The 10844-nt window shown below is 39.6% G+C and overlaps 1 protein-coding gene across 1 annotated transcript; it reads left to right on the forward strand.

Moving 5' to 3' along the window:
- The first annotated feature begins 687 nt into the window (after nt 1-687).
- slc15a1b (solute carrier family 15 member 1b) lies at nt 688-10615 on the forward strand. Its single transcript, XM_071464616.1, has 23 exons — nt 688-810; nt 1021-1055; nt 1338-1422; nt 2557-2698; nt 3025-3144; nt 3248-3347; nt 4334-4424; nt 4520-4603; nt 5607-5689; nt 5792-5878; nt 5971-6060; nt 6251-6295; nt 6402-6434; nt 6565-6653; nt 6865-6946; nt 7029-7145; nt 7265-7405; nt 8068-8114; nt 8355-8462; nt 8570-8684; nt 8777-8914; nt 9275-9382; nt 9600-10615. Exons 1-23 carry the CDS (start codon nt 804-806, stop codon nt 9846-9848), a joined length of 2196 nt encoding a protein of 731 aa, XP_071320717.1. The 5' UTR covers nt 688-803; the 3' UTR covers nt 9849-10615.
- Nucleotides 10616-10844: the final 229 nt, after the last annotated feature.

Consider the following 10844-nt stretch of genomic DNA (forward strand, 5'->3'; position numbering starts at 1 on the left):
AATATAAGCATATAGACATGAACATATAACTCGATGTATATGTCAATATATGAAATTGATCCATTATTTTATATGGACAGATATTCCACCTATGTAAATTCAATATATGTACATACAGTATACTACATTTGTGTATGGGAAAAAAACAAAACAAAATGTATGTGTGCAAGTGTGTAGACATATGCTTCAGGCTAAATTCTTATTATTATCTACTAATGAATAAAGCAGTCTATCTGTGTTTACACTTGAAAATGAAAGCGGGGTTCCAGGTCTTACAAGTGTGCACTTCATGTTCATTGTATGTGCATATACTGTTTGCAAAAACATGTTTTATTGTAATGCCATAATTTAACAGCCAGTTGAATACATTTAATATAGTGCAGTCACATGCTTATAATAAGGAAACTTAGACATGAGAAAAACACTATGAGTATTGTCACATTTATCAGCTGACCTGACCATTCCTCTTTATCTGTAAGGCAAGACTGAATTCCCAGAGTCATAAAGTAATTACTCACTGACACGCATGCACACACACACACACACACATAGAAGTCTGATAATGATGAAGAGAATGTACTAGCAGGTTGGAATAACAGTGATTTGCATGTTGGGAGGCGCTGGACATGATGTCCGTAGCGAGTCCAGCATCAGTGGGCGGTGCAGGAGGTTTGATGGTAGGTTGCATAAGAAGCTGGCCGGGCCTCGACTCGGTCTTCATGTTGTGAATCTGGACAGGGGGTCACTAGTCTCTCTGTCTCTTATTTTTGAAGGATACAGTTGGAGAGGCACACACAGCAGCCATGGCAGGTGAGTCCCAGGCTGGAGGAGAACCACTTTGGAACCCATGCTTACATCTGGGATTTCTTTTCCTGCTAGTTTTAGAGGAACATTCTTTGTTTATATCTTGCATTACACTTTATTTACTAAGTTTTTTGCACATTGATTGTTGTATTTGTTCACAAGGAAAGAGGAAATCAGTATATGTGATGTGTAATTTAAAACAACTTATTTCTGCAGACAACGGCACCATGAAGACACCCAAGAAAAAAAGCGTAAGTCCAACCTTTAGTGTACTGTACTATTTACAATGTGCAGAAATATATTGTTTACTGCTTAGATTAGCCAACAGGACTGAATTTTAAAGAGGAATAAATATGCCCTCACCCTTGGGAATAAAGAAAACAGAAGATCATGAAAAATCCTAATGGCAATTCCAGTCACTTGTGTTTGGCTAAAGAATAAAAAGCCTTTAACTAATTAGTTATATACTTGATATGCCCCTTCAGTTAATGTTAGTGATATAATATCCTTACATTTTCCCATCCTCCTCACAGGCTACAGTCTGTGGCTACCCAATAAGCATCTTCTTCATTGTGGTCAATGAGTTCTGCGAGCGCTTCTCCTACTATGGCATGCGAGGTGAGTTGGTTGTTCTGGATTTGATGCAGTTTTTACAGTTTCCCTTTAGTTTATTTCTCTTTGCCTCACCTGCACATCCTGTGGTGGAAAGTAGAGCCATTCAAGTGCTGGGCTTAAAAAAATAGTTTTGAATTATTGTGCTTTACTTGGGTATTTCCATTTCATGGTACTTTATGCTTCTCTGCTACAGTTACCGATAAGACTTCACACACAAAATACATGATGCTTTACCAAAGTAAAAACACTGATAAAATGTAGTAGTACTCTATTACAAGTAAATGGCAGGCAATCAAAATTAGGTATTACAGTACTACTACTAAAGTATTACTCTGAGTGCAGTGGTTCATATCCCTCCTTCAAAGGGTCACAAGATAAGTCTGGGGAGTTTTGAGAGGAGAAAAAAAAGAAGTTCTAATAAACAAATTAATATTAATTAATCTTTGCTTTTTCGTGAAATTTTGGATAATTTCACCTTTTTTTGGGCCTCAAACAACAAAACCTTGAGAGAAGTTCAGAGGGGATTTTATCTGTGGTGGAGCTGCTGACAATCCAAAATCAAAAGTAGGACAGCACTCCACGCACATTGTTTATTCATGCATTGCGGCCGCCCTTCTTCAGTGTGCGAACTGGCAACAGTGTTACGACGACGCTAGCAAGTCACAGACATTTGAAACATGACAAGGTCACAAGCCCAAAAAACTGGAAACCACCGGTGCACTGTATTTTACAAGCTTATGGAAACACTCAAGTTATGTGCAAGTACCTACAATTTTTCCTCAAGTAGAACTTGAGTAAATGTACTTAGTACTTTGTATGATATGATTCATTGTTAAAGATTCAAATATCCAACAATATATACAAATATATTAAAAGCATAAGTCAATAATATAAAAAATAATAATGTAACATTCACAGGGGACATTTTTTTTGTAGGAGTTAGTTTTACTGTTGATACTTGAAGGATATGTTTATCATACATCTGTACTTTTACTTGTAATGGTGTATTACTCCAGTTTTATTGCTATGTTTGCTTAAATAAAAGGATTGAATATGCCTTCCACCTTTTCCTGCATCTCTACCCACCCCATTTTTACTACTTCCCATTTCTCCTTCCGCCCGCCTCGCTGTCTGCAGCCGTGCTGGTGCTGTACTTTAAGTACTTCCTGAGGTGGGATGATGATTTTGCCACCAGCATCTACCACACCTTCGTGGCTCTCTGCTACCTGACACCCATCCTGGGAGCCATTGTGGCGGATTCATGGCTTGGCAAGTTCAAGTGAGTCTCAGATCCTGCAAATCTTAAACCTGAAACCAGACCAAAAGGCATTTTTCTTTACAGTTTGCTTATTAAAGGTGTTAATTGTCCATACACTGTAATTCGATTAATATAGTGGTCGACTTAAATGCTGTACGCTGTGCCTTCCTGCGTCTGTCTAGGTACTTTAAAACCTGAGTAGATGTTAAAGAATATGTTACAGAATCAGCTGTTAAGTTTCATCCTTGGATTTTTGCCCCTTTATCTTTTCCCCATCTGAACCAGATGTACACCTGTTTAACTCTTCGCTCTTTCCTCCTCCTCCTTCTCTTCCTCCCTCTGCACAGGACTATTATTTACCTGTCCATCGTTTATGCAGTCGGGCAAGTCGTCATGGCTGTGGGTGCTATCCATGACATCACAGATGCAAACAAGGATGGCACTCCCGACAACATGAAATTCCACGTGTGAGTTGAGCGCACACAGAAGGGCGCAACACAACAGAAATACGATGCATAAACGCTCAGAGACATATAATGACATTGTGTCTGTGTTGTGTTTTCCTCCCAGGGCTCTGTCCATGGTGGGTTTGCTCCTTATTGCCCTGGGAACGGGAGGCATCAAACCCTGTGTGGCTGCCTTTGGTGGAGACCAGTTTGAAGACCATCAGGTTAGATTGTGTATACACAGGGAGGGGAGATGACACCACTGCAGAAACCCAGTATAGTCCTTAAATACTGGAAGCATGGTCTCTAGTTTCAGATGAATTCCCTAAAAACAGACAGAACTATTTAATTTAGAAAATGTTTCTAAACACAAGCACAATATTCATCATACATAAAGAATAAAGTTTTCAATAATAGGATGATAGTAAAACAATATTTGTTTGAGTCCAAATGGTACAGAAGCACAACAAAACAAAATTATATAGCTCCTTCATAATTATGATTTCCAGATCATGTAGTTATGAAGTATTTCCAAGTATTTCGTAATCATGAGATCATATCATATTATAATAATATCACAAGAAAATATAGAAATATAGAAAGAAAATAATAATTATGAAATGGGTTCTCTTTTCAAAAAAAAAAAAAAAAAAGAAGCGAAAAGATGAATTTTCTGTGTAATTTGTACCAAAAAAAATTAGTTCTTTCCAGGAAACTTCCTCTGAATGACCTGGAATATTTTCAGAAAATGTCAGAGCTGTAAAATACAATGTTACCAATAATTTTGTAACACAATTCTTCAATTTTATATTGCATACATGCACACACATACACCACGTGCGGGACACAGGTTTTAAGTCTCTCCCTTTCTTGCACGCACGTCTGCACACACAACATTTAAAAAGACACCTCACTCAGCTATCAATGGCATCTCGTCAGCACTTCTTGTATCTCTGCTTCATTCCAGTTAGTTGTCTATTAACTAATAACCACGTGTACATCTGTCTCCCTGGCTTTATTACACTGTTCAAGGCCAGTCACACAGGTTATCTCTCTGTATTAATCGCACTGGTGAAATAAGATGTTATGTAAGAGTTTGGAAAAAGGCATCATATATGATCTGAACCCCCCCACCTACACACACAACACACAAATAAACAAGCATCAGTGCCTTTTGTCTAAGCCTTGTTTAACTTCCTGTGTTTAACAGGAGAAGCAGAGGAGCACCTTCTTCTCCATCTTCTACCTGTCCATCAACGCTGGCAGTCTGCTGTCCACTGTCATCACCCCCATCCTCAGAGGTAGGAGTGGTCGCTCACAGAGCAGGAAACACGCAACTGACAAGCACATATCGAAATAAATTAACAGTATGTTTATGTCTTTGTGTGGTTTCCAGCTCAGGAATGTGGTATTCACACTAAGCAGAAGTGTTACCCACTGGCCTTTGGTGTCCCTGCTGCTCTCATGGTGGTGGCTCTGAGTAAGAACCAGATTTTTTAAGCATCTTAATTGACTGTAATGAGCAGATCAGTGCTTTGTAATAATGCATACTTTATTAAACACCCTCTCTACCCTCAGACAAAAAAATACCAATAATATATTATAATAATGACAAAAACTTTAGTTACTTCATTAAAAAAATCTTAAAATTACAGCTACTCCGTCACCTTCATTGACAAATCCAGAATCAGTGAAGGCAAGTTTATTTATATAGCATATTTCAGACACAGAGGCAATTCCATAAAAAATAAAAGGAACAGAGCATAGAAAAATAAAATGGTTAAGAAAAAAAGAATAAAAATAATGAAGTGGCAGTGTAATGATCAGCAGCAATTAAAAGATTAAAAGCAGAGGTGAACCACTGCTTCAGATGAACAACAAAGTCTTCCGCCTGCTTTTAAAAGTAGCCAGATGTGGGGCACATCTAAGATCTTCTGGAAGTTTAATCCAGCTGTTTATAACATACTAAGTGAACGTAGCTTCACCCTGTTTTTTTTTTTTTTTTTTTAAATCCTAGGAACACTGATGACCTAAGAGGTCTAGAGGGTTAATAGTGTGGAAGGAAGTACATTAAGTGATTTGTAGACGGTTGTATAATGTCTGCTGTGGGTCTGGTGGGTGTTACCAACTTAATGATAGTAATGATTTATTAATGCTTTTTAAAGACCAGAAATAAGCCATCTGTAAGAACAGTTTTTGAGGTTGCCAGGATGCAAAATAATAAGTAACGGTTACTTATTACTGAAGCTGTTAACATATACGAGACTAAACATTAACCAACCCATTCGTTTCAGTTTATAAAACCTTTATTGCACTAATTAAAGTAGGTTTAAGGTGGTACCATAAATATTTATAATGAATATAAGATAACAGATAATAATATTGTGACAATTACCTCATTTACTTCCAGATAATTTTCTTTTGACAAATGGTCAAATGTACATATGTGCAGATAAAGGTGTAGTTTGTGTGTGTGTCTGCAGTTGTGTTCATTGTTGGAAGTGGTATGTACACAAAGAACGCCCCTCAAGGCAACATCATGGTGAAAGTCTGCAGATGCATTGGGGTAAGTGGCTCCTCAAAGACACACCTGTTGTTTCTCCAAATGTTTTTGGACAAGATTGTTGTTACAAAATTCCTATGAAAATGTCCTGTCTGCTTTCTCTAGTTTGCTATCCAGAACAGCTTAAGGAATCGTTCTTCTCAATACACCGGAAGGACCCACTGGATGGACTGGGCTGATGAGAAATACGATGTAAGCACAATATACACACACCAGCGTATGAAAATACACACAGCACAGTCAGTGACATAAGTATCCTAATCATTTCCTCTGTTTTGGTCCAGAAACTCCTGATTGCCCAGGTGAAGATGGTGCTGAAGGTGCTATTCCTCTACATCCCGCTGCCCATGTTCTGGGCTCTCTTTGACCAGCAGGTAACCACCGAGTTCATATACTTCCTGTATGAAACTCAGACTTAGAATATCTCCCAAGTCCATTAACAAACGTTTCCATCTTTCTGGTCAAACTGAGATATTCAAAAAAGTCCCTAATTCATAGCAAATTTCAGTAGAAACAGAAATGGCAGCCTCCAAAGACTAAATAAGAGCTGTGTCTCCTCCGCAGGGCTCAAGATGGACTCTCCAGGCGACCACCATGAACGGTGACTTTGTATGTATTTCATTTTTTAGCATGTTTGCCAATTCACCATTTGTTTGCTGAAACCACAGGGGAAAAAATGTTTTAAAATCCTATCTCTCCTTTTCTTCTTCAACAGGGAATACTCATCATCCAGCCCGATCAGATGCAGGTGAGACACTTGCTGTTGATTACACGTTACTTTCTTTTTTTTTTTTTTTGTTGTTGTGGTGTTTCTGTCTGGTATTGGCGGGAGCTGATGGAATAGGCTTTAAAAGAATGACTCGCTCTCTTCCCACCAGACTGTCAACCCTATCTTGATCCTGGTTTTGGTGCCAATCATGGACAGTGTGATCTACCCATTGATTTCCAAGTGCAACTTAAACTTCAGGTGAGTTTAGTAATTATATTATATTCTCAATTATTCATCATGTGTTTATGCACCAGATAGACATAACAGTTGAGAAATACAATAATTAACACTTGAAAATGTCCTTACAATTGCGTCTTACATCTGTATTATAGTGTGATAAAAACCATTGATTTACTGTAATAAGCTGTTTGTATACTGTTTATATAAAAGGCTTGTGTTTGTTCTGCAGTCCGTTAAAGAGGATGACTGTAGGGATGTTCCTTGCTGCTCTTGCATTTGTGGCTGCTGCTCTGGTCCAGTTACAGATTGATGTAAGAATAACACACATAACACATATTTGGGCAACTTCAACACACAAGACCTTATGAAGCACAATTCACATTCCTCTTCTAGCAAACCCTGCCGAAGTTCCCAACAGGCACTGAGAGCCAAGGGAAGTTCATCAATATGATAGAGGAACCGTTGGCCATCAGAGCGGGAGCCAACAACTTTACCTTGGAGCCCTTCACAGTAAGACACTACACCAACACTAACTGTCCAAATATTAAAGCTTAGTAGGTCTGTTCCATACTCATGGATCGTAAAGGTTGGAGGTCATATTGGTGTTGAATCATTTTTTTCTCCCACAGGCCAATGAGGATTACCTGACCTTTAATGGCCCATTTCAACTGACTCTGGGTCCTAATGCCAATTACATAGGCCGTTTAGTGGATGGCAGTCGGAGTACCATAGTCATCATTCAGGATGGGGTCCTACCCAGGCCTGTCCCTGTGAGTACGCCCGCCAGAGATGGTTAAAGTCCGACTGAAATTACATTTTATGCTTGCTCCAGCATACATATAACAATCAGAAAAAAGGGAGAAATTTACTGTAAATTCTCAAATATAGCAGGCCTTTATTTTGGCTTATGTTAGAAACAGGGATTTATTTCTAATTTCCCCTGATCCTCAGTGAATGCAAACTCTAAACTTCCTCCATATGTTTGAGTAGTCTCAGGTGTTCCACTGTGCCCTTTCCCCCCTAAATGATGTTACGCTACCATAAATGAAACCCAACACTCCCTGCCCCTATTTGTTTGTTGCCACACCCCCCCGTTTTATTTGGGTGTGTGGCCAGAAAATGTATTTTTACCTTAATTTGTCTGGATACCATTAGGTGGAGAATTTCCAATTACATTGTTTCATTTTAAACTATATTAGCATGCAGTTTGCTACACAGCACATGAGCCACACTTGGAACATGGACACACCCCTCCGGCTGCTGTCACTCAAACACAGACACGCCCCCAATCTTTTTGTCAGTAAAAAGAAAATGACTAAATGTGACTTCAGTTGGACTTTCATTGTGTTTACCCTTTGTGTTTCCTTTCATGGATTATATCAAATTTAAGTAAAAAAGATGTTGAGGCTCTAAAGTATCTTTCTATGTGCAGTTCAAAGACATCATAGAAAAGCCGGAACAGGGCGCTAATGCCATCAGGTAAGTACCACATTGTTATTAAGCTTGTGAGAATTGTGTGGAAGGCCTGAAGAAGATGTCTGCTTTTCTGTTTCATCTTCTGAAATAATTATTTTACTCTCAGCAAAGCTACAGAGGTTCTGCTTTTTCATGAACACACAATGATTTATGTCATTATCGTAACATCCAGAGTTTGTTTAGCTTATAGCAAAACTTTGTAGTGACTTCTCACTTATCGTGTGCTGAATTCTCCTTCCCCAGATTTTTCAGTGGCTTTGGCTCGGGTTTGAATATAACAGTGGGTAACCAGGACTTCGGGCACATAGTCCAGAACAGCATGTCAGAATATGTTGGAGTACCACAGGGAGAGTAAGACCTGTATTTCATTATCCTATACGTCACATACTGTTAAACTTGAGAAAACACTTTGGTGCTTTGGATTGTGATTGTGATCGGCGTCTTTCTTGTTATGTCAGACCCGAGTTTCGGATCATGAATAACGCTGGAGACGTGTGTGTCTACACTCAGAAACTGGGCTTCGGCAGCTCTTACACCTTGATCATCCCGCCAACATTAGTATTTACAGAAAATGTAAGTCACAAACACATTTTAAGTCACATAACAGCTCGAACGGGAGTTTTTGTGTGAGGTGGCACATCTGAGCACCTGTCCGTGTCCTGTAGTGTGCGAAGGACATCCGATCAGTGATGGACATCAGCCCTAACACCGTCCACATGGCCTGGCAGATTCCTCAGTATTTCCTCATCACTGCAGGAGAGGTGGTCTTCTCTGTCACTGGCTTGGAGTTCTCCTACTCACAGGTAAAGGATGCTTTCCTCACCTACGTGACACTGTCAGGGCAGCTTGTAAACTACAGAAAACCCAAATAATAAAGGAGGAATTGCATAATAAAGACTTTCCTAATGTCAGTTTGGCCAGAGACATAGTACTGTGTCTTCATCTATCCATCCATTCGATCCCTTTGTCTGGAGTCAGGTCACGGTGGAAGCAGGTTGAGCATGAGAGTCCAGACATAAAACTCCCCAACAACGCTTTCCAGTTCTGCGGGGCAGTCCATGAAGAGATATCTGGGTCCACCCCGTGGCCTTCAGGATTATGTCATTATGTCTTTGATCATTTTCTGTAACGTGGTTCCATTTGAATCTCCTTTTCCTCTCCAGGCACCTAGCAACATGAAGTCTGTGCTGCAGGCCGGTTGGCTGTTAACCGTTGCCGTAGGGAACATTATTGTGCTCATTGTCGCCGAGGCTGCAACGCTAAAAGACCAGGTGGGTGGATTATATTTACCCATTAGTAGACATGTATGGTCCTCACTGACCTCGACCGAGTTCAACATGTTATGCTTTATATTGGTTGAAACTTATAACAGCAGAATGGCATCTATTCCTGGATCGCAATTTTAAAAACTGTTTTGCCTAAAAGTTGTCATGGGGATTAACAGCGCGAGTGTGTGTGTGTGTGTGTGTGTGTGTTTCTGTTCACTAGTGGGCCGAGTACATCCTCTTCGCCTCTCTGCTGGTGTTAGTGTGCATCATCTTTGCCGTAATGGCCCATTTCTATACCTACATTGACCCAGCCAAGATAGAAGCCCAGTTTGCCAACATAGAGCCCGAAGAGAAGAAGAGGAGGAGTTTGGAAATGGCCAGGAAGGACTCATTTGGGCACCACAACGAGCGCAGGAGGAGCTCTGACTCCAGCTATGACGAGAAGGAAATCAAACAGTCCAAGATGTAACGCGACCCTTCTCCACGGCTTTTCCCTCCTCTTTTACAAATGCTACTTGGTTCTGTGTTTCATGCCTGAGAGTGCCTGCGCCAGTTAGTTCTTTGGTCGTTTTGTCAATGCAATCCAGTGCACTGCTGTACAGTGCAGTGGTTAGAATGAATGGATGACCTGAGTGAAATGGCGCAGAAGTTGTAGGAGCACAGAAATAGGGCTTAGATGGTTGAGCTCTTGGTGGACAGTGTTAATGAAGGATCTTGGCAGGGATAATTCAAACACAAGTATTGCCAAATCTTGAGAGAATATTCCTTTTTATACTCATACAATTAAAGTCCCTGGATCTCTACTGGGTATTAATTTGCTATGTAGCTGTTGTAAATTTGTTTTTACAATGATTTATTTTGCACTGTGTAGCAGCATCTTAATGTAATGTTTGTTTCATAGTCTTTTGTAATGTACCGGAGTACACATACAAAGAAACCATTCCATTTGTATTTATTTCCAAGCACAGTGTTGTATGTATTGTAATATATTGTCACTATTTTATATACATGAAGTGATAAGCTGCAGGGTGAAAATCTAACACCAAAGGCTGCATATTAATCACATCCAACCACATAGAAACTCAGATTTCATTTTGGCCTGGGAGAATACTGTCCTGTGATCATGGATATTCATCAGGATGTCGAGGCATTGTCAGTAAACATCTGCATCAGCAGCGGTTTCATTAAACCTACTCAATGGCATAATTTCAAATAAAGTTCTTTTTCTGAAAACAACTTCTTGGCTTACACAAAGTGTATAAGTGAACAAAGCATACAGTTATGTGGTAAGCTTTATAAATTTCCCCAGCTAAAAATGGTTCAGAAAATATGGGGAAATATGGACTCTTTACACACATCTAGGACTGCAACTGTTATGCAGAGAGTTTTTGGCTGTAATGCTATAAAAGGCCTGAAAGTGTTAAGTCTACAACAGGGAAGTATGACAGCCATGATGCTCTGTGAG

Source organism: Trachinotus anak, unplaced genomic scaffold, assembly GCF_046630095.1.
Source record: "Trachinotus anak isolate AG129_WGS33_773 ecotype Australia unplaced genomic scaffold, CSIRO_AGI_Tana_v1 ptg000026l, whole genome shotgun sequence".
Lineage (NCBI taxonomy): Eukaryota > Metazoa > Chordata > Actinopteri > Carangiformes > Carangidae > Trachinotus > Trachinotus anak.